The following is a 24,993-nucleotide window of genomic DNA, read 5'->3' on the forward strand; positions in this document are numbered from 1 at the left end:
AAAAATTCAGGGACAACTCCCAGGCCCTAAGTTCAAGTCCTAGTACTGAGACACACACACACACACACACACACACACACACACACACAAAAGTTCTGTTGATACCTGTGGCATTTTTATTCCACATTATAGAACATCACAGAAATGATTTGAAATAAAAAAAGCTACAAGTGTTACTTAAAAAAAATCTCTCTTCCCAGATATAAATTCAACTTAATGTGTGAGAACCAAACATTTGTGCCATGATAATTTTGTGCAAGCAAAATGATTCCTTACACTAGTGGTTCTCAAACTATGGTTGCAGATCGGTAGCCTATACTTCTTCCGGGATTTTGTTAGAAATACATATTCCAGGGGCTGGGGATACGGCCTAGTGGCAAGAGTGTTTGCCTTGTATACATGAAGCCCTGGGTTCAATTCCCCAGCACCACATATACAGAAAATGGCCAGAAGTGGCACTGTGGCTCAAGTGGCAGAGTGCTAGCCTTGAGCAAAAAGAAGCCAGGGACAGTGCTCAGGCCCTGAGTCCAAGCCCCAGGACTGCCAAAAAATAAAAATAAAAAAGAAATACATATTCCAAAGCCCATATTAGATATTAGAAATTCTGAGGAAGGATCTAGAAGCCTGTGCTTTTAACAAGTCCTATAAATTATCTTGATAAATATTAAAGTATGCATACTACTGATTCAAACTCAGCTATAATGCCTAAGTTCTTCCATAAATGAAAAGGTACTGTCAAAAAAAAAGTATTGCAAAGACAGAATTATAGCCAACAGCTAGTGGTTCATGCCTGCAATCTTAGCTATTTAGGAAGCTGAGATCTCAGGGTCCTGGTTTAAAGACACAGGGTCAGGGAAGTCTATGAAACTCTTGTCTCCTATCCTATGAACCAACAAAAAGTTGAAAGGGGAGCTGTGGCTCAAGTGGTAGAGCTCCAGCCTTGTGCAAAAAACAAAACAAAACAAAACAAAAAAACAAGAGTGGGTCCTGAGTTCTTACTCCAGTACCAGCAGAGAGAGAAAGAAATAGAAAGAATGACAAAGGGAATAAGTGAACTACAGTAACTGTATATTTTGGATTGAAGTAAAAATCTCACATCCTTCTATGTAATATAATATACATGTACATATATGTCACTATTTTAAAAACTATTAGTTATTATAGGAATGACTGAATAAGACAGTGATAACCTGCACAGAAAATATAAACATCTACCTTGAACATAAATTCTTGCCTGGTGTTTATCCTTCCCTCTAATATTCTCAGCCTCACATTCATAAATGCCTTCATCTTCTAGTTGGATATTGAAGATCTTGAGGACAGCCCCCGAGGTGCTAATCTCAGCAGTGCTAGGCATTGGTTCTAACACTTTCCTCCATCGGATATCAGGAACAGGACTTTAAATAGAAGATACAAGACCTTGAGTTCCACAACACATAAAAGACAATTTTCTTATGTTTATAGCTAACCATGTACATCATTTCCTTCCTAAAAGGAGACAAAAACAAACATGTTGCCAGCTGGCTCACACCTGTCATCCTATATACCCAGGAAGCTGAGATCTGAAGATCCTGATTCCAAGTCAGCCTAGGCAGAAGAGTTCATGAGACTCCAAGTTACAACCAAAGCCAGCTGTAGGGCTGCGGCTCAAATGGTAGAGCACTAGCCTTGAGTGAAAAGGTCAAGCAAAAGTGCAAAGCTCTGAGTTCAAGCCCAGTACTGGCACAAACACATACACACATAATAAAACAAATATGTCTTTACATGCTAGGGAAAAGTAAAAGTATACTTACTTTCCAAGTGCAAAACACTCTAGAGTCACATTTTGACCCATCAGTGCATATATGTCCTTGAACTGTACTACGATATCAGCTGGATATGGTTTTGTTGTTCCTATTATCAAAATAATACAAACATTTGTGAAATATTAAGCACAATATGATTTTTAATGCTGTGATTATTGCTTTTTGTTGCAGGTCCTGGGGCTTGAACTCAGGGCCTGAGTGCTATCCCTGAGCTGCTTTTCTCAAGGCTAGCACTCTGCCACTTGAGCCACCATTCCACTTCTGGCTTTTTTGGTATTTTAGTGAAATAAGAGTCTTACAGACTTTCCTTCCTGGGCTAACTTTGAACTGCAATTCTCAGCTCTTAGCCTCCTGAGTAGCTAGGATTACAGGCATGAGTCACCAGTGCCCTGCCATAGGACTTGCTTGAACACAAATATGCACTTGATCAAGCATTTTCAATAACAGCAACTGTTCAATCAATCTGACTTAGTTCATTATACAAATTCAAGGAGTCATGAAGAAGCATTAAATAGGTGAAACAACTGTGGTCAGTGCTGTACAGAACTCTGTAAGATAGAAGAAGAAGAAAAGAGAGGAGGGGGAATAGAAGAGAAGAAGATCAAGTTATAAAAGAAAGAGGGAGAGCTGAGTGCTGGTGACTCGTTCCTGTAATGCTAGCTACTCAGAAGGCTGAGAGCTGTAGATTGTGATTCAAAGCCAGCTTGGACAGAAAAGCCCATAAGACTCTTAACTTCAATTTACCAGCAAAAATTGAGACGTTGAGGAGGTGTGGCTCAAATAGTAGAGTGCCAGCTTTGAACAGAAAAGAAAAACTAGCAAAAGCACAAACCCTGGTTCAATCCACAATACTTGCACCAAAAGAGAAAATGAAGAAAGAAAGAAAGAAAGAAGAGAGAGAGAAAGGAAGACAGGAAGAAAGGAAGAGAGAAAGAGAGAGAGGAAGAAAGGAAGAGGGAAAGGGAAAGAGAAAGAAAGAGAGAGGGAGGGAGGAAGAGAAGGGAGGAAGGAAAGAAAAAAGGAAGGAAGGAGAGAGGAAGTAAGGGAAAATGAGAGAAAGAGAAAGGAGAGAAAATGAAACAAGAATTGTCCCCAGAGATAAAGATAAGTGAGAGGCAAGTTGAAAAGGAAAGGAAATAAAGGAAAAATTTGCTCAAACAACGCTGTGCTAGTCAATATAGAGACTTGACATTTCCATATGACATTTCTAAATGAGTTGATATCCTGTCCGTCTTTAAGGATAAGAAACAGGCTCAGAAAGAGTCCATCTGTTTTGTGTATTTTGCATTGTATGAGACTAGTAAATATATTACTAAAGAGATGAGTAAATATATGATGTTTTGACCACGTATAAGACAAAACAAAATAAACTGCTGAGAAAGAGGAACTGCCCTGGGTGGTGTGGGGGGTGGTGGTGATAGAAGTATCAAAAGACTATGAGAAGCTGGGCACCAGTGGCTCATGCCTATAATCCTAGCTACTCAGGAGGTTGAGAATTGAAGATCTTGGTTCAAAGGCAGCCCTGGCAGGAAAGTCCCTGAGACTCTTCTCTCCAACTAATCACAGAAAAAGTGGCATTGTGGCTTAAGTGGTAGAATGCTAGCCTTCAGCAAAAAGGAGCCCAGGGATAGTGTCCATGCCCAGAGTTCTATCCCCAGGACTGGCAAAAAAAAAAAAAGAAAAAAAAAAAGGTGAGACTCTCATAGTAAGATGGCAATTGAATTAGGACCATTCAAGTCGAGAAAATAGCTTAAGATGATAAAGTTCCAGACTGGTGCTAGGACGTCTAGGATATCACATGATGTAAAATTATATGCAGTAGAAGATCGGCTTGAATCTTCAATGTAGAAGGTGTCCCTTCCTTGTAACCTCCTAAACTATATGCTTCCCACTATACCATAAATACTTACGTTCGGGGATTGGAATGAGTGGGATGAATTTGCTGAAGACACTCTTCGTAATGGAAGGACTGGAGACAAAGCAGGAATAATTGCCTCTGTCAGAAGCCTCAACGTTTGCGATGTAGAGGTTGCCATTTGTCTGAGACACAAATCTCCGTTTATCCATTGTGATAAAGACAGGAAATTCATTTAAAAGCCAGCGATAGCTAAGATCATCTAGAAGAAAAGATTTTCTATTAAATATTAAGCTTTTCTCCAAAAGCAAAGATTGTTTTCTGATTACAAGCTATTACATAGTCTAATAGAGATTAGAGTAGAACAAATATTGGAAGAAAGCCAAGATAAACACTGCATATTTTCTAATTGATACCATGTTTTTCATGAATATAAACACAGTATTGAGCAGTTACATCCATTTATTTATTTCTATCAATTTATGAACTTAGAATATCTTTATTTTTATTTCACTGATTGGGTAGTTGGAAGTCAGAGAGGTTAAGTAACATACCTAGAATTTTCATGAGCATTAAGTGGAACTGAGATTTTGAATTGAAGTCTTATTTACAAAGACTGTGGCCTACCTTGGTATATGTTATAAATAAGCTCCAAAATGACATGATGCTGTGCCTTCATCTTTCTTCCTATGTGTACTCTTATTTTAAATTATATGTTTGGAAACACTCAAAGAAGATATGGTGGTGATGTTTATATAAATGTATCTTGGCCTATAAATCAATTTATCTGATTTATTTAACATCTAGTTCTATAATTTACTCAAGTACCTTCAATGTGACAATAAACAAGATAGACATGATTTCTTCCCCAAATGAGATTTGTAGCATAGTTAATCCAACTTGACTGCCAGGTGGTAGTGGCTCACACCTGTAATCCTAGCTACTTGGCAGGCTGAGATCTGAGAATCCTTGTTTCAAGTCAGCCTAAGCAGGAAAGTCTTTGAGAATCTTCCTCTAATTAACTATCACCATGAAAAAAAAAGCTGAAAGTAGAGCTATGGTTCAACTGGTAAAGTGCCAGGCCTGAGCAAAAAAGCTAAGGGACAACACCCAGGCCCCGAGTTCAAGGCCAGTATCAGCACACATACCCAGAAATAATCTAACTTTACTTAGCAAGCTCTAGCCCACTGAGGAACCCTACCTTTAACTTCAACACATTAGAAGCTGTCTACATCATTACAATGGTAGAAACTACTGATATTTTCAACAGGCGGGACTTGCTAGACTAATTTATCAAGAGCAATCAGGAAACAGAGCTGATATTCTAACCTTCCTCTACAAATCTCCATCTCCAAAATAAGCTGTACCAAGGTTACAATGGTAGCCACTCTTCCTCTCTAAATTAGGGCTGGGGCTATTTTGGCCCTCAAGAGTGAAACCCTAACTCAGATTTCTAAGACACAATGGATTTTCTCTATATGTTTCTTCATCCCATGTGAATAAGAAAAATCAGTTGTCTATGAAAAACCCATTCTTCCTTTATAGACTAAATCAATAAACTTAATTTTTCAGGATGAATACCATGTTTAAGAAGGGTTACTTTTATTGATTAAAAACACTTCTTGTCCAGGAGTATGAAGCATAAGTATTACAAAGGAAATCAGTTTTGAGCAACATTGAAAGATACCACTTATCTAACCTTGCTAAATAATGCACCTTTCTCCTCGAAACAAACTTGAAGTACCTTGGTGTGTCCAGAAGGAATCATTTGCAAACTTTTTAGGACATTTTCATGTTTTTATAAAAATTAGCCTTGACAGAATAGAATTCATCCATACTGATAAAAAATTGCCATAGCTTCTTTTCAGAGCTTTGATGGAGTAATCGTCATTAAACATGTTTAGAAAGTAGTATGCACAAAGTTTCCCATATTGTGAAAGTATTTACTACACTGCTCTCCCACTCTTGTTCATCTTTTTAAATGTATGTATCTATTGTTAGGTGTTTTGTACTTTGCCTATGGTACCTACCTTTTCAATTATAGGGTTTGCGCTCTCTCTCTCTCTCTCTGTTCTCTGCTTCTCTTTGTGTGTCCTTCTCTATGTATTGTCTGTCTCTATCATTGTCTCGATCTCTCTGTTTCCATCTCTCTATCTTTTTGAAGACATGCTTATATTTTGTGAGACATAGTGAGCCAATTTTTATGGCTATATTAATAGAAAATTAGCTGGAAATAATGCATTATATTCTCACTTACCAGGGTATAGGAGTTTAAAAGCCTTAGACATTTGGTAATTATTTATTTCAATATAGAAAATAAAATCTAAAATGCTTACCTTTCCGTGAAACATAAGTCTTGCATGCAATCAGTTTAATGCACATTTATTTGGTTTTTTAAAATTTTCTGATCCTTTCATCCCTCAAAATTTGTTGAGTACTTACTCTGTGATTGCATTAAGCAGTCAGTTGTATATCAGATAGTATTATAAAACTCAATAAGCATTTGTATTAAAATATGTATTTGATTGTTCATCAATATGCAGCAGTGTTCAGATAAAAGTATTTCTATTAGGAAAACTCAAATCCAAAGGAAAAATGCAATAAATTATAAAGGTTGGTTTTTTTCCTTCTGGATCTTTTATTCTGTAAGTGAGAGACATAACATTTCTACAGTTATCAATTAAAAACTTTCAGCAAAGTTAGACATGGTAAATGGTAATACTGGGTCCAAAATATATTATATATTTAGATTCATATTACTTACTTTAAAATAGTCCAATTTATATGATGATTAATAACCACTGAAATTGCATCTCTACAATTTTCAAATAGACTACAAAATTACAGTGAATAAGATGGCAGGGAAATTATCATTCCCAAATTCCAAATGAGGAAATTTACATAGATATAACTGAGTTTGACAGAGATGAATTCTCAGTTCACCACCAGAGCAACAGGGCGTGGCAACTGCAAAGTTGCATATGTAACATTTGTAGAGATTCAGGCCCAGTTTTAATTGAGTTTTACCCCCAATCCAAAAAAATTCTGAGTTGTAAAGCACAAAACCTTAAACCAGGCATGGATGGCTCATGCCTGTAATCCAAACTTCTCAGAAGGCTGAGATGTAAAAAGCAAAGTTCCAAGCCAGACTTGGGAAGAAAAGTCTGAGACGCTTATCTCCAATTAGCCATCCAGAAGTAGGAAAGTGAATCTGTGACTCAAGTAAGTGATAGAGCATCAGTTTTGAGTGAAAAAGCTAAGAGAGGGCACAAGATCTTGAGTACAAGTCCTAGTATCAACACAGAGAGAGAGAGAGAGAGAGAGAGAGAGAGAGGGAGAGAGAGAGAGAGAGAGAGAGAGAGAGAGAGAGAGAGAGAGAAACCTCAATTTAACTTCATTAAGGAGGAAGGAAGAAAGGCATAGAGGTGGAATGTAGAGGTGGCGAGTATAATGTTAAATAATACCATAAGGTTGCTGACAGAAGACCTAAGCAGATTCTAGTCTGTTATTAATGATGTGTATTGAATTCATTTAAAAGAAACTCAGTTTCTGGGGTGCTGGGGTTCATGCCTATAATCCCAGCCACTCCGGAGGCTTAGTTCTAAGGCTCACAGTTCAAAGCCAGCCTGGGCAGGAAAGTCCATGAGACTCTTATTTCCAATTAAGTAGCAAAATACTAGGAGTGGAAGTATGACTCAACTGATGGAGCACCAGCCTTGAATAGAAAGGCTAAGGGACAGTGCTGCCTAGGCTCTGAGTTCAAGGCCCAGTACATGTACAAAAAATAAAGTGTAATAAAATGAAACGCAATAAAACAAATTCAGCCTTTGAGTTCTTCCACAGAGGCACATATGTCTTTAACCAGGTTGAAGAGAACATTGACTTGTGTGGATGTGTGGCAGGAAGTCTCTCCCAACCTTATTTTGACCCATGAAAACTTTCCCTCAGCATACCTGGAAAGATGCCACAGAGGCTGAAACCTAGACTTCTGCTAGAGAAACCTCACAGCCTGTTCCCTGGAAATCTTTTCCCCCTTCTTTACCTACTCAACTTTCTACATCTTCAAAGTCAATGTATATCATGATAAATCATAAATTAAGCACTACATAGCAATAAAACTGTCAACCAAACTTCCTTCTGGAAGTCTAACTGAAATTTCCCATTTAGTTTGCCCGTAGTTATCCTGACTCTCCCTCACCCATATCTTCTTTATGAGTGACATTCTGAAGATGAGCATGGTTTGATTGTTTCAACTGCTCCTCAAGAAAGGGCTCTCAGTCTCTCACTTCAATATTGTGAGAGCATTTTAACTTTCATATGCAAGAAGCATATTGATCAAGTAACCATAGTTCCCATGCTACAGAGAAGCAACCATAATTATATACTTGCGTAAAATTTTCACACATATAGGAAATGTGGCATGCAACATATGTATAACTTTGCATGCAATATGTGCATAAATTTCAGGCAGGATATTAATAGAGATATAGTACATGTGAAATATCTATGTGTATATGTGTGTCACATACATTGAATGGATGTATTCCACATAAAATTATACATTAGTTATATTTCATTCTCTATGAAGATATCTAAAGGCCAATTTATTACATAAAGAATGTTAAAAACTTCTTTTTCCTTTTGAAATGTGTTATTTATGTTAGCCTGAGGCAAAATTTGATAAATAAGGCAAATGAAAATAAGTATAAGAAGTACTCATCTTTAATTTAACATGTTAGTGTTTTATTTTAGCTAGATAATTTAGAAGAAATATCTATTCAAAGCTGAATCTTATACCAAATGTTACTCACATCTCTTTTTCTTTTCTCTTCATTTGCTAGAAGCACTGAGGATGGAGGCCCAGACCTTCTGTGTGCTAGACAAATGTTCTACCACCATGCTCCCTTCCCAGGTCAGGCTTCTCTCCCTCTCTCTCTCTCCCTCCCTCCCATTTCCTTCCCTCTCTCTTTCTTTTTTCCTTTCTTTCTTTCTCCCACTGGTACTGGGGCTTAAATTCAGGGCCTTAAGCTCTCACGTTTTGTGTGTGTGAGATCAAGGATGATGCTCTACCACTTGAGCCACAGCTCCACTTCCTACTTCTTGGTGGTTAATTGGAGATAAGAGTCTCATAGAATTCCCTTCCTGTGCTAGCTTTGAACTATGGCTTTTCAGACCTCAGCCTTCTGAGTAGCTAGGATTACAGGCATGAGCTACTAGCACTGGGTGCTTCTTTTCTAAAGTGAACGCTTGCTCTGGCAGATTAGTGCTCCTAAAGAGATTAATAACTAACTTATTATGTCTTTTTATTCTGCTATTTAGCTATAGCTCACAGTCTATTTGTAGATGTCAAATTGTTAAGGAAATGATGAATTAATTATACATAATTCGGTGATGTTGCTCTGTTTCAGAAAAATCTATCATAACCTCTAGAAAAGTCTATTATAATTTCTCCATTTAATAGGAATTTTAATAAGGACATAATTAAACATATATATGGTTTATACACCAAAATGAATGATTAGAGGTCTTTGGGAGTTGAGTTAAGAAATAAGCCAGGAAAGAAAATGTCTATAACCAGTAATCAGTGAAACATTTCAAAGTTATGCAAATATTGAGGTTTATGGAATGAATTATGAGCCATGATGATTAGGATAATTAGGTCATTAATAATGTATCATCCTTACTAGGAAAAATGGCAACATGCCCTTTTCATTTCCTAGACGCTTAAAGTCACAGAGAAATGAAGTTTACCTGGAAAATGGTATGGAGGATCGCAGAGCAGAACCATTCCCTTCCCTTCTTTCACTTTGACTTCAGGACGTTCCTCAGGTGGGAAAGGATCAAGATCTAGTTACAAAAGAAAAAGACCAAAACATTGGATGCTGTGGAAAGATCACTAGTTATAGAAAGAGGACTAGCCATTGAAAGTTTATCTTTTCAGGAACAAGCTCACTTTGGAGTAGGTGTGGGGCAGACCATGTAAGTGAACCTGTTTTTAGGGTCTAAGAACTAGATTTGACTTCTGTAATGAGCTCAAAGCCATCCGGAGCAGCCCACTTAAGATTAGAAGCTCATCAGGTGCCGGTGGCTCATGGCTATCATCTTAACTACTTAGGAGACAGATATGAGGATCAAAGTTCAAAGCTAGCCTGGGCAGAAAATTCCATGAAACTTAACCAGCAAGAAGCTGGAAGTGGAGATGTGGTTCAAGTGGTAGAACACCAGCCTTGAGGGAAAAAAGTTGGGAGTCAGTGCTTCATCCCCAAGTTGAGTCCCACTAATGGCACACTCACCACACACACACACACACACACACACACACACACACTACTTAGAGAACAGGACTCATATTGAACATCTTATTTCCCTTCCTGAGGAGAAAGAACTTAGATTCTGGGACGGAATAAAAGAAAAGGCAGAACCCTATTTGGAAATCATGAAAGTGATCCATTCAATCCCCAGTACTGGCACAAAACAAACAAAATTTTGACATGCATAAGACTTGTCTCACCAAAACAATCTACCCTCTGTGGAGAAAGTAGTAGCAGAGGGGTCTTCTCTAACAACTCATACAATAAGCCTTCAGTAATTTTATGGAGATGGTAAGGTAGGAGAGTCCATTTTCACCAGGAGAAGTTAGCAGAGGGATTTTATTTTATTTTTTGCTAGTCCTGGAGCTTGAAAACTCGGCCTAGGCCCAGTCCCTGAGCTCCTTTTGTTCAAGGCTAGCACTCTACCAACTGAGCCACAGAGCCACTTCCAGCTTTCTCTGTGATCAACTGGAGAGAAGAGTCTCATGGACTTTCCTGCCCAGGCTGGCTTCAAATTGTGATCCTCAGATCTCAGCCTCCTGAGTAACTTGGATTACAAGTGTGAGCCACTCCTGGTCAGCTATTTTTTTAAATTAATTTTTGTGTACTGAGGACTGATCTCAGCGCCTTGTGCCCTCCTATGGTTTTATCACTCCAGTCTGGTGCCCTACCACTTGAGCCACAACTCCACTTCTACCTTTTTTGCTGAGTCTATAAGAGACTCACAGACTTTTCTACCCAGGCTGGCTTGGAACTACAACCTTCAGATCTCAGCCTCCTGAGTAGCTAGGATTAGAGGCATGAGTCACAGAGGGATTTAGAATACAAGGGAAAAGCCCAAAGAGTTGATTGTCAAAGACAAAATCCTCCAGATTATTAATATTTTCATCCATAATGAAAAGACATCTAATTTTCACTTCATCAAAATGAACCTACCCTGTTATAAAAGCTATTTAACTTACACCCAAAGCTCAGGGTTGCCTCTGTACTCCGGACCATCCCATAGTTATTTGAGGCCAAGCAGTAATATATGCCAGCGTCTTTCTGCTTGTCAGGGTTGTTGATGACAAGGTTTCCACCCACCATGCTGTACCGGTCACTCGTCAGGTCCACGTCCCCATTATTCATTCTCCACCTAGGAAAAAATACAGTACAAGCGAAAATCACAAGGCCTGGAAGTTTGACTAGACTAATACTGAGTAATTAGTAGAGTTATCCTGGTGACTTATACCTGTAATCCTAGCTACTCAAGAGGCTGAGGCCTAAAGACCAAGATGTGAGGCCAGCCTGGGCAGGAGAGTCAGTGAAAAGAGAACAAAAAAGCTGAAAGTTGAGATGTGTCTCAAGTGGTAGAGGGCCAACCTTGAGTAACAAAGCTGAGAGACAGTGCCCCATTGCAGAGTTTAAACCCCAGTACCAGCACAAAATAAATTAATAAAGTACAAAAAATACAATACAGTAAATAAAAATTTTAAATGGTTAAGTAAATAATGAAGGTTGATATTCCTTCACAACTTAATTCTCAAAATAAAAGCTCACGATTTATAATTTACCTAAGCTATAGAAAGGTCAATGTTAAACTGCATGACATATTTACTCTTTTTAAATGGAAACATCCTAAATAACAAATGTTTTGAATTTTATTACAAGAATTAACTCCTCCCCTTTTTTACCACCAATACTGGGTCTTGAATTTAGACCCTGGGCACTGTCTCTTAGCTCTTTTGTCCAAGGCTGACACTGTACAGTTCCAGAGACAGTTCCACTTCTGGCCTTTTGGTGATTAATTGGAGATAAGTGCCTAATGGACATTCCTGCCTGGGCTGGTTTCAAATCATGATCCTCCAATCTCAACTTACTGAACAGATAGGGTTACAGGGTGAGCCATTGATGCCCAATTTATGAAGTGACTCCTTAGTGAATACACAAGGGTTATAATTCAGAGAAATCGATGGGATGGTTTTATACAGAGATAGATAAGCTATGTAGAATATTAAAAGCATATCGCAGACAGAAGTAAAGTATAAACTTGCAATAGCTTATTCTTTTTTATTTATTTCTTATTATTTTCAAAGTGATGTACAGAGAGGTTACAGTTTCATATGTTAGGCCTTGGGTACATTTCTTGTACTGTTTGTTACTCTAAATAAGAAAATTTTCAATAAAACTAATTGGGATCAGGCTTCAGCTCAGTGAGTGGCATATTTTGACCACTAGGAGGTGCTCACACAATTTGAAAATGACAAAAATTGTTTTGCTTTTTGTTTTTTTAATTCCAAGTCACAAATAAACTGGTAAAATCTGATTTTCCTTAGCCTTGAGCGCTGGTACCTTTTCGTATCACTTAAGAATTACTTTAGGCAAAGGGATTTTTCCCTCACCATATAATCTAACAATGTTGGGCTGGGGATATGGCCTAGTGGCAAGTGAGCTTGCCTGGTGTACATGAGGCCCTGGGTTCAATTCCCCAGCACCACATATACAGAAAACGGCCAGAAGTGGCGCTGTGGCTCAAGTGGCAGAGTGCTAGCCTTGAGCAAAAGGAAGCCAGGGACAGTGCTCAGGCCCTGAGTCCAAGGCCCAGGACTTGCCAAAAAAATAAATAAATAAATAAATAAATCTAACAATGTTGGTGAGATGCAATATAGGTAATCATACCAGTAACTGATGGGGATTAAATTACAAATAAATTGCTTAGAAACCAGATCTGATTTTTTCTAAGAGCTGGTGAGAAGATATATAGAAAACAGTTTTATCAATGCCTATGGCTCACACCTGTAAGAGATCAAAAGACTCCAGTTGGAGCCAGCCTAAACAAACAAATCTAATATTCTATCTTCAATTAACCAGAAAAGAAAAGAAACAGGAAGTAGAGCTATGGTGCCAGTGGTAGAGTACTGGTCCTAAGCTGAAAAAGTTAAGCAGGAGCTTGAGGCCCTGAGTTCAAGCCCACATACCCTTCCCCTTCCCTCTCCCCATCCCCCCCCCTCTCTCTCTCTCTCTCACACACACACACACACACACACACACACACACAATGAGTGTGTTAGGTTTGAGCAGAAAATGCTTTTTCAGTTAAGATGAAAGCTTGCATACTTTTTTAAAAAGTCATCCTGAGGTGCTGTACATAACATAGAGAGCTGGGCGGGTGGATCACTGGATATTCAACTTTGTTTAGAATATATCCTGAATTTGATAGCAATAAGACAAAAGGAGGGAAGGGGAGGGGAGGAAAGGGAGGAGGAGGTGGAGAAGGGAGGAGGGAAAGGAGAGGAGAGAGAAGAGTAGGAGGAGAGGGAGAGGAGAGTAGGGCAGGAAAGGAAGGGAAGAAGGGAGAGGAGAAAGGGATGAAGGGAGGGAAAGACGAAGAAAAGGGGGCAGGGAGGAAGGAAGAGTAGGGTGAAAGAGGAGAGGGGAGAGGGAAAGGGAGGAGAGGAAAGGAAAAGAGGGAGAGGGAGAGAAAGAAGGGAGGGAGGAAGGGAGGGAGGAAGAGATGGAGGAAGATGTGGGGGGAAGAGGGAAAGGAGCCTGGGGACCTCCAAGCTGGTGTTGCCTAGGGGAGAGAGTCAAAGTTTTTCTCTTACTGTCTCTGACAGTTAGGAAAGAGACAGCAAGGGGAATAGCCTTGTTCAAGTTGTATTTCTAGAACATTCTCTGAGACTATCCTGTGCTGGTCTCTGGTTGATAGCTGATGTTCTCAGGTTCCTTGGATGCGTGTCACAGAGTAAGTATCACTGAAACAGCTTATGAGACTCTACCAATCTGCTTCTATGCATAAATACCTCAAAGATTATATACTTCTTTAGAAGTTTTGACTGAGTTTCAATCCTAGATCTCTCTACAAGTTATTAAATCCAACACACCAATTTACTTACTCAGAATTGCTTCTTCTCCTGTGAAATTGTTTTAGGTTAGATCTCTTTCCTCCATAACCCTTCTGGTGATACTAGTCAAAAACTAAGGCTGTGCATGGGTTGTTTTTTAACACTTTGAGGGTAGAAATTAGTCTAGGCCATTGAATACTTTTAGAACCAATGTATTACTTATAATTTATATTACACTTCCATGCATGAAATTGAAACCATAAAAATAATTTTAAAGGCATGGTGATTTTGCACCTAAGTGCATGCTTTATTTTAAGATGTAAAAAAAATTATATCCAAAGGCAAGAGAAAATGAATACAAATTGAAATGGGGATAGGAGGAGATTCTGTGATAATAACTTTGGTGGGGGTTTTTTTGTGTTTTTTTTTTTTTTTTTACAATAGCATGCTATTTTTCTACCCAGGAAAAAAAAAATCTACTATTTAAATCAACCTTATTGAGTGACAACCTTCAATTAAGCCAAGTGACATGAAGCCACTAGAGCCTCCATTTCCCTGTCAATCACTTGCTTTGTCTTCATGAAATTCAAACCCACTGGTATTAGGCTTATTTTTGAATCTTACTTTGTATCAGAATAGATACTGTTAATATACTTCTTTTTGAATCTGCTTCAGATGAAGCAGAAAATCGTGTGTGTGTGTGTGTGCGTGTGTGTGTGTGTGTGCGTGCGCGCCGCTCTGGTACTGGGGAATGCTCTGGTACTCAGGGACTGGGGAATGTCCCTTGGTCTTTTCATTCAAGACTGGCACTCTACTTACTGAGCCACAGCTCCACTTGTGTTTGCTTCTGTTGTTGTTGGTTAGTTGGACATTTCTGGCCACGCTGGCTTTGAACCTCAATCCTCAGATCTCATCTTCCTCAGTAGGTAGGATTACACAGGTGTGAGTCACTACTGCCTAACCCCAACATTACTTTTTATACAGCTATTTTTTATAAATAACATAAATATGGAACCCAGAAAAAAAGAAAGATATATTTCTTTTTTTTGCAAATTTTTATTATCAAACTGGTGTACAGAGAGGTTACAGTTTCATACGTTAGGCATTGGATACATATCTTGTACTGTTTGTTACCTTGTCCCTCATACCCACTCCCTCCTCCCACTTTCCCTTCCCCCCCCCCCCCGAGGTGTTCAGTTCACTTACACCAAACAGTTTTGCAAGTATTGCTTTTGTAGTTGTTTGTCTTTTTTTTACCCTGTGTCTCTCAATTTTGGTATTCCCTTTCAATTTCCTAGTTCCAATACCAGTATACACAGTTTCCAATATACTTAGATAAGATTACAGAGATAGTGTAAGTACAACCACAGGAAGGTGATACAAGAACCTCATCAATAATAGAAGCTACAGATACAGATGGGACGTTGAAAGTAGTGACAACTGTGATATAACAATCGTTTCCATAACATGGAGTTCATTTCACTTAGCATCATCTTATGTGTTCATAAGGGTATAGCTATTGGGCTCTTGTGATGCTCTGCTATGACTTGCCTAAACCTGTACTAATTATTCCCAATAACGGAGACCATAAAGTCCATGTTTCTTTGGGTCTGGCTCACTTCACTTAGTATAATTTTTTCCAAGTCCTTCCATTTCCTAACAAATGGGGCAATGTCATTCTTTCTGATAGAGGCATAAAATTCCATTGTGTATATGTACCACATTTTCCTGATCCATTCGTCTACTGAGGGGCATCTGGGTTGGTAGAAAGATATATTTCTATAAAGCTATTTCTATAGATATATTTCAACAGTGTTGTAGGGCTGACTCCATCTTGATTAGGGAAGCATGGTAGGAAATGTTGGGGGGAATAGAGCTGACTCCATCTTGATTATTAGGTCAACCTGACCCCAAAATTCTGCTTCTGTAAATGGCTTCATTAACTTGTTTGTTGCTTGCTCTACCCGCTGCGTCAACCACATCTGTGCCATGCTTTTACCTTTATAAACTCCAATTTGAGGGCTGCTCGGGGGCCGGTGGCAGCTCCCGAGTCTGCACTGTGTCCCTGGCCGGTCAGACCGCTTTTCAGGGGCATAGTTTCAGTTCCCGAGTCTGTGCTATGTCCATGGCCAGGCAGTTTGCTTTTTGTTCCCCCAAGAAACCCATCTTTTTGCTTGAGACTGTCTCTGAGTGATAGACTCTTGCGGGGACATGGAACACCCCCACCCCGGACTCCGTAACAAACAGAAATATTTTTAAAATGTAAATATAAATAAATTTGTGATTATTGAAAAGGGAAATGCTTTCTGAAATTATCTCTGCAAGTTTTTGACATTTAGTTAATACAGAAATATTACCCACAATTTGTGTGTGTGTGTTTAAGTCATGAATTTTTTTCATATAGCTTTTTTTCTTTTAAAAATATTTTTGGTTTTTTTTTTTTTTTTTTTGGCCAGTCCTGGGCCTTGGACTCAGGGCCTGAGCACTGTCCCTGGCTTCTTCCCGCTCAAGGCTAGCACTCTGCCACTTGAGCCACAGCGCCGCTTCTGGCCGTTTTCTATATATGTAGTGCTGGGGAATCGAACCTAGGGCCTCGTGTATCCGAGGCAGGCACTCTTGCCACTAGGCTATATCCCCAGCCTTAAAAATATTTTTATTAAATAGTTGTACAAGGGAGTTGCCATTTGACAAAGATAGACACCATCCCTTTGAATATTATCACCTATTTCTCCATCATTTTTCCTATTTTTTTAGTTTAGTAGGACATGTATTGAATTTATTTAAATTTTCTCAGCAAGGTAAAATTTACTCCTTCATTGAACTAAATCTTGCAAGCAAGCACACCTCATATAGCTTTTGCATGCTTAAAAGCATTGTCTTCATTAGATAATTTTGGAATGGTGTCCAATGTCATTACCCACGTGTGAAGTAGAAAGTGAATTATATTCATATTTTTATTTTTTAATTAATTTATTTATTGTCAAAGTGATATATAGAGAGGTTACAGTTTCATACATAAGGCAGTATGTTCATATTTTTAAGTAAAGCTACTGCAAGAAACTGGTGGCTCATGCCTATAATCCTAGCTAATCAGGAGGTTGAGATCTGTGAATCATGGTGCAAAGCCCAGCAGGAAAATCTGTGAGACTCAGCTCCAATTAACTACCAAAAAAGCTAGAAGTGGCACTGTGGTTTTACTGGTAGAATGTTAGCCTTGGGAAAAACAGCTCAGGGACAGTGTCCAGGCCCTGAGGTCAAGCCCCAGTACCAGCACCCACAGAAAAGCCAGAGTATCAGACAATGTTGGTTAGTAGCATGTATGTCTGTATTTATGTGACTGTCTCTACCTGGTTTCTTTATAGGACAAGCTCATTGAGGTTGAGCAGCAGTTTTCCATCCAACTCTCCATTCCCAAGAGAAGAGCAAGGCACTTACTTGTAAACTGGAAAAGGGCTAGCTCTTGCCCGGCAGTTGAGTGAGACTTTTCCTTCCAGCGATTCTTCTGGATAAATGGTATTGATTGGTTGCTCTTCAAAAATTGGGCCAAATCCTTTGTCTTCTTCAGAAACTGCAAGACAAAATAAAATTCTTTTATGTAATGCTGTTTTTATCAGGCAAAGAAAAATTTAGAGACATCCAAAAGTCATTTTTAAAACGTCAGAAACACAGAATCTCTCAATTTTAATCAGAAACAAAGACACTGCCTTCGAGATCCTGATGAAAAAGACTCAGTTCTTCATTCAAAACCCTTCGTTTGCTTTTCTCTGATCACTTCCTTGGGTGGCCATGGTTAACTATGTATGCACAGTTTCTCAATCAAACCAGGCTTTCATGCCTCTGGGCCTTTGCATATGCTTTCCCGATCTCCTCCTGTAGAAAGCTGTGTGATCCTGTAGCCATAGACTTCTTCATACAGTTTCTTTCATGCCTGCTGGCTCCAGCTGACCCTCTTGTATGTTCCTATTGCTCCTTCTACAGGTTGTGGTGCTTAGCACACCAGCTGTGATATGATTTTAAATTCTCTTTAAATAGTTTCACAAAGGGGTTTCAATTCAATATATCAGTTCATGAGTACAATGCATCTTGATTAATTCATCTATCATCTCTTCCAGCTTTCCCAGCCCCTCAAGTTACCTGGTTCCCTTTTCACATATGTCCATTGAATATTATGACTGCATTTGCCAATCCTTCCTCTCTTCATTTTTCTGTTCTCACAAACCTTGACCTCAGTCAACCCCGAACAACACATGTGCCAGCTTCCTGGAGTTCATTTTGCTAAGCAGAAAGTTAGTTGCTCCAAGGAGTTACACCTTTGGAATCCTCTTTTGCCAGGCTAGATTTACCTGCCCTGGGTCCAGGGATGCTAAGTTTACTCCCTTATCAGTGCTCCCCTTTTCACCCTCTCCCCTGGGCGCCTGACCTGCGGGCAGCCAAGGTGGAGTGAAGGGACACGGGCAAGCCTCAGTTGCATGTGGCCAAACAAGACCCCTTCCTCCTTTCTTAATACCCACCAAGAAAGTCAAGCACGCACCGGTCTCGGAGAAGGCTTCAAAGAGCAATCTGGTTTAATAAGGGAGGGGCTAACAGTTATGTGGCAATGATGACAAGAAAAGGGGTGATAGACCAGGAACTGGCGATAGGCCAGCGAGCTTGTCTGTCCAAGAGCAGCTCCCTAGGACCCCCTCATGGGCTAACGTAACTTCCCATAGTCCCACCCTCTGGGCAAAGCCCACGAAAGGGGGGCACACGTGCTCACTGGTGAGAAGTTGGGGGCTGGTCTCAAGGCTACTCCTTCTGGTTCCGGACCCAGAAGGAGATAGGTGTGGCTAACTTCCACACTGCCCCAGGGCTGGGGGAAGGGAGGCGTCTCGGGAGTGCTCTCATTGCTCTTCCCCCTTCAAGGCCAAGCTGAATCCCCAACACTCTTTTATATATACCATACTTAAGTCACACACACACACACACACACACACACACACACACACACACCATGCATATGACCCTGTATTTTTACATATGTTTATAATGTATTTCTAACTTCCACATATGAAAGAAAATTTGTGTCCTTTGTCACTCTGGGACTGCTGATTTACTTACTTCATAATGTCATTCTTCCTGATGGGTGGGTAAAAGCCCATTTTATACGTGTGATGGACGTTTTATATGTACAGTTGTCTTGTGTGGGGCACGCCCGGATGCCTTGCAACATTAAGAGGCAATTAGTTGGCCAAGCCTGTCTTCCAGCCCTGGGGCAGCATAGCTATTACGCAGAACCCGGAAAGGCGGTTCTAGCTGGCCCCGCCTCCCAGCCCTGGGACCACGTGTGGCCAAGATGGCACCTGGTGATGAACCCGGAGGCAGTTCTGTGGGCTGTGACGTAGAATTAGGCTGCCTCTTAGGATTGGTCCCTCGGCCCTCCACCCTTAACGGACAGCTCAGGCCTCCCTTCACAGTCCCTAGATAGGTGCATGTACACCTCCCGCCCTTTCCTGCCGCTCTCTGACCTATTTAAGAGCGGAGCTCTTTCAATAAAGCAAGGCATGCACAGACATTTCCTCCCAGACTCCTGTCTGATTGTCCTCCGGAGAGGGGGCGCCGGGTGCAGGTGGTCCGTTGACCCTTCTCCTTTCTTGGCCCGCCCCTGGTTGGGGCAAGCTTCCCCGTCTCTCCCACAGGCCGGGAGAGTGCTAGGAGCTGAGACCCCAACAGTCTTGGTCCATTCATTTATGGTAGGGCATCTGGACTATTGTAGGGCAACTTGACTATGGTCAATATACAGCAATGGGGGATGTGCAAGTGTCTTTACTGCCCAAGCAGGGCTGAGTGGAGACCACAGCTGAGCGTGGTTATAGCCTATTTTGATTCTTGGTGGAATTTTCCATCCTACTACATTGCCAGTTCTTGGGGACCTGGGTCTCTTTAATCTCTACATGACCTTCTCATAGCTAGCTGCCTGGGCCACACGGATATTTAAAGATTTTATAGCATGAGCCAGGCACAGTGGCTCAAGCCTGCAATCCTAGCTGCTTAGAAGGTAAAGATATGGAGATCATGGTTCAAGGCTAGCTTGGGCATAAAAGCATGGGACTCCATCTCAATGGTGGGGTGTGGTGGTATACATTTGTCATCTCCGTGGACATGGGGAGGCATAAGGGAAAGAATCATAATCCAGGACTAAAAACAAAGCCCAAGATCATAAAACAACCAATGATGCAGAAATAGGCTGAAGGAATAACTCAAGCAGAGGCCTCTGCCTAACAATCACAGTGTTCTGAATTTAAACTCTGGTACTGCCATGGATATTTTCTTTTAAGATTTTTTTAAAAGAAAGAGAGAATGAATAAATAAGTGATTTTCTAGAAGCTCTGGGAAAAGCAATCTTTCTCCTAGGTCTATTCTTGTTTATGGTTTTCCTAAACATATGAGCAGCATTTGAAGCCAGCAACATCTTTAATGACTTATAAACAAGTTATGTGAGTCTGGCATGGGATGATCGGGTCTGTAGCTCATTGCAGACACACCCACTCACATTGAGAAGCATTGTGCTGACAACCTGTCCCTCCCCACAGGAAGGAGCAAGGACAGGACACAGAATCAAGAGTAGGGATCACATACATGTCACTAACGTGGGAGGAATTGGGAGGGAGGCTTTTTTTCCCTCAAGGCTGGTTGCTTTACCACTTCTAGCTTTTTGCTGGGTAACTGAAGATAAGAGTCCTATAGACTCTGCCTATAGGTCTGCCTGGGCTGGCTTTGAAACATGATACTCAGATTTCTGCCTCTGATGATTGCTTTTGATCTTTTCTAACATCAACCTTGAAGCTGAGAGACCTGCTGCCCTTAACAGTTGCATTGTGTCCCTTCACAGTTGCCTGGGTGCCATGCCCCACCTCTTACAAAATGGAGATATCCAAATCTATCTCCTAAAGTTATGGGTAGAATTATTTTGTGACAATGCATAGAAGACAGCTGTGTCTGACTTTGAGTTAGTAATAAATACATGCTGATTTTTCAGGCATTCTCATGAATTTGCTGATCTTTTACGAGCTTATTTTGATTTTGGTAGTACTAGGGATTGAACTCAGTGGCACAAATTTGTGGCACTACCACTTGAGCTGCCAGCTCCAATGAAATCATATACATTAGTTTTCATTCAAGGCTGGTGCTCTACCTCATGAGCCACAGATCAACTTCTGGCTTTTTGCTAGTTAATTGGAGATAAGAGTCTCACAGACTTTCCTGAATGGGCTGGCTTTAGATATCAGCTTCCTGAGTAGCTAGGATTACAGGGGTGAGCCACTGAAGCCCTGATGTCTACTAATGATTTTGAGTCTTGACCTTGAGTGCTTCAAGTTGCACATTACTCTTGAGGCTGGGAAAACCAGAAATGTCTATAATGCTTCCTGCTTCACTTGTAATAACGTTACTGACAATCCTGCTGTTTTCCTGGCCTTGGAGGATGTAACAACACATAAAAGGGAAATGATGAATGAACCCATTTCCCAGATAATCAGGACTTCAATTTCTTTTTTTTTTTTTTTTTTTTTGGCCAGTCCTGGGGCTTGGACTCAGGGTCTGAGCACTGTCCCTGGCTTCTTTTTGCTCAAGGCTAGCACTCTGCCGCTTGAGCCACAGTGCCATTTCTGGCCATTTTCTGTATATGTGGTGCTGGGGAATTGAACCCGGGGCCTCATGTATACGAGGCAAGCGCTCTTGCCACTAGGCCATATCCCCAGCCCCAGGACTTCAATTTCTAATCACTAAAAGAAATGCCCTTGCTGTGATCTACAACAAAACTCATGAGCTATTTTTCTTCCCAGTTGGATAACTTCATAAGCACTTCCCAATCTCTCCCAATCAGACAGCTTTTCTGACTCACGCAATTTAGTAACACCGGCCAAGGGGAGGATTGTGCTGTTCTTCCTAGTATATAAAAAAATGCCCCAGAAGTGAAGCAGAGAAGCACATTCTTGACAGGCATAATTAGATTCTGTCCTTATAGGCAAAATGAATTCTATGTTTATTTGTATTATTCTATATTATTTCTTTTTCTATCTCCGTTAGTTCAAGAACTAATAGAAATTTTTACTTCTACAATTCTTTTTCTTGTAGTTCATCAAGAATAGAATAGAAAAACAGAACAGAATATAATAGGAGAAACAAATAGAATAGAGTTCTACCTCGTGGTGAAGTAATAGTTTTGGTATAAACTCATTTAAACAGCTAAAAAAGTTTAAAAATCCGAATACATTAACATTTTAAAAAGGAAAAAGTATTGTGTAGGGGAATTTAAAGCTCACAATATATTTTAACCTCATGATATTTATGTTATAACCATGATGATGATGTAGTTATTTATCATCAACGTTAAGAAAAACATGCATGCATGAGCCAGTTATCCATCCGGTGCAACCCAAAGTCACTCTGCACTGGACTGGCCCATGTGTTTTCCCTCTCTACAGTGAAAAGCATATCAGATGTTCACCTTGGGAGCTGCAGTGGGTGCTATCTTCCCTTCACTTACTGACTTGATCCTAGCTTTGGATATAGCAATGAGATTTTAGACACAATGCTAGAAATACAGTGCATGAAAGAAAAAAATAGATGATTTGGATATTGTTAAAATAAAAACATTCTGCTTAGTAAAAGACACTTTGATGGGCTGGGATTATGGCCTAGTGGCAAAAATGCTTGCCTCGTATACATAAAGCCCTGGGTTCAATTCCCCAGCACCACATATATAGAAAACGGCCAGAAATAGCGCTGTGGCTCAAGTGGCAGAGTGCTAACCTTGAGCAAAAAGAAGCCAGGGACAGTGCTCAGGCCCTGAGTCCAAGGCGCAGGATTGGCCAAAAAACAAAACAAAACAAAACAAAAAGACACTTTGACGACAATCTCCTGTCTTCTGGATTAAGGGTTTTCATTTGGACTTTCTCCACCTTACATCTCACAGCAACAGATGGGCAGAATGAACTAATTGAAGATCTGGTCCTCTGAATAATGGAGAAGAGTGTATTGATTACCTATGATATCATAAAACTTGAACTCACCTCCCAGGTGTAGGATTGCCATAGCTAATCTGATTGTGTTTCTCAGATGAAAATACTAAACATAGAGCTACCCTATGATCCAGCAATAGCACTCCTGGGCTTTTATTCAAAAGTTGCATGACAGGATACAGCAAAGGCACATGTACACCCATGTTCATTACAGAATAGTGTACAATAACCAAATTGTGAAAACAGACTAGATGTCCTATAATGGATGAATGAATTGTTGTGTGGGGGTGATGTGCATATATACATAATATATATACATATATATATAGAGAGAGAGAGGCGTGGCTCAAGTGGTAGAACACCTCTTGAGGGAAAAAGCTAAGGGACAGATCTTGGGCCCTGAGGTCCAGCCCCAGTACCTACGCACACACACACACACACACACACACACACACACACACACACACATGCACACACATTGTTAATATTTTAAGTACTGCTATAATATTTAAAATATTTAAAATTTAGTTGCATAGAGGGGTTGTAGTTCAGTAGTAGAGAGCTTCCCTAGCATGTACAAAGCCCTGGATTTGTTTTACTATTGAAACAAAGAAATAAGGAAATTTAGTAGAATAGCATTGTTAAAATGAATATAGGAAAAAATTAATACTTCTTACATTCAATGTTTTCCATTTACTACAATACTATTTTATCTTGATTTTTCACCTCTGCAAATAATATAAGTAAATATATGACCAGAGGAAAAAAATGATAAAATTTCCAATTGATCTAGCAGTAACCATTTGTTTTAAAACAAAAATAAAAGTTATGATTTAGTTGAAGAAAGCTATTAAAAAGGCTTGGCCTCTCATCAACTTACCTCCATGACCATACCTTCTGTGCCACGTAAACTCTAAAAATAAAAGAAAGAACAATTTTGATTGTAAAGCCATTTGAGTTGTGATTTCAAACATTATTAAAATAACTAAGATGCTAGTCAATGAAAATTAATACTGGCTCTTCACGATTAGAGATAAAGTATCTTCACATCTGTATGGAAGTTTATGACATCGTCACATTCTATAGCTGTAGCACTAAAACATGAAATAGAATCAGTATGGAATTTTGGAAGTATTAAAATAACTTTCATGTTATTTCACTTATTATGTGTCATGACAATAACATTACCAAATATTACCAAAATATTTTCTTTTCTTTTTCTTGAACTCAGGACCTAGACTTCAACTCAGAACCTGAGCTCTGTCCCTAAGCTACATTTGCTCAAGGCTAGTGCTCTACAACTTGTGCCACAACAATATTTCTGGCTTTTTCTGAGTAGCTTTTTGGAGATAAGAGTTTCACAAAGACTCTTCTGCCCAGGCTGGCCTTGAACTACTATCCTCAGATCTCAGCCTCCTGAGTAGCTAGGATGACAGGCATGAGCCACTAGCATCCAGCTTAGTTTCTACATTATAGTGATATCACATATGTATATACATATCATGCATGTTTATACACACATGTGGTTATACCACACAAAGATATTTAACATCATTATTAAAATTCTTAAGTACTAATAAAAGTATTTATTTTAGATTCTGGAATCAAAATAATAAAATTCATCACCCAAAATAAAACACGATTTTATTTACTTAAAGATAAATAAGAAAGTTGAGCATTTATCACACTTATAATCCTAGCTATTCAGGAGGCTGAGATCTGAGGATCACAGGTTAAAGTCAACCAAGACAGAAAAATCTGAGAGACTCTTATTTCCAATTACCCAACAACGACAACAAAAATCCAGAAGTGGAGCTGTAGTTCAGTGGTAAAACACCAGCCTTGAATTGAAAAGTTTAGGTAGAGTGCCCTGGCATTGAGCTTAAGCTCCAGTAGCAACACACACACACACACACACACACACACACACACACACACACACACACGTTAGATAACAGAGACTCATGCCTATAATCCTAGCTATTCAGGAGGTTGAAATCCAGAGGATTTCAGTTCAACATCAGTTTGGACATAACAGCCCTTGAGACTCTAATTAGCCAGCAAAAATCTAGGACGGATACATGCCCAAGTAGTAGAACACTAGCTATGTATCAGAAAATTGAGCAAGAATTTGAGTGCTAGCAAACCAGTTACCAGGAAAACAAATGAATAAATGAACAGAAACCACAGCAGAATGTC

General features: G+C 39.7%; 1 protein-coding gene across 4 annotated transcripts in view; it reads right to left on the reverse strand.

Annotated features, from left to right (window-relative positions):
* Cntn1 (contactin 1) overlaps nucleotides 1–24,993 on the reverse strand; it is a 289,165-nt gene that overhangs the window by 100,324 nt on the left and 163,848 nt on the right. For all 4 annotated transcript variants that reach the window (XM_048366305.1, XM_048366315.1, XM_048366324.1 and 1 more), the window contains 7 exons: nucleotides 23,675–23,707; nucleotides 17,231–17,363; nucleotides 10,934–11,106; nucleotides 9,412–9,507; nucleotides 3,716–3,922; nucleotides 1,794–1,893; nucleotides 1,216–1,397 (listed from right to left, as the gene is read on the reverse strand). In XM_048366305.1, coding sequence (XP_048222262.1) covers nucleotides 1,216–1,397; nucleotides 1,794–1,893; nucleotides 3,716–3,922; nucleotides 9,412–9,507; nucleotides 10,934–11,106; nucleotides 17,231–17,363; nucleotides 23,675–23,707 — 924 coding nt within the window. The remainder of the gene's footprint in view (nucleotides 1–1,215; nucleotides 1,398–1,793; nucleotides 1,894–3,715; nucleotides 3,923–9,411; nucleotides 9,508–10,933; nucleotides 11,107–17,230; nucleotides 17,364–23,674; nucleotides 23,708–24,993) is intronic.

The sequence above is a fragment of the Perognathus longimembris genome, chromosome 1 (genome assembly GCF_023159225.1).
Source record: "Perognathus longimembris pacificus isolate PPM17 chromosome 1, ASM2315922v1, whole genome shotgun sequence".
Classification (NCBI taxonomy): Eukaryota; Metazoa; Chordata; class Mammalia; order Rodentia; family Heteromyidae; genus Perognathus; species Perognathus longimembris.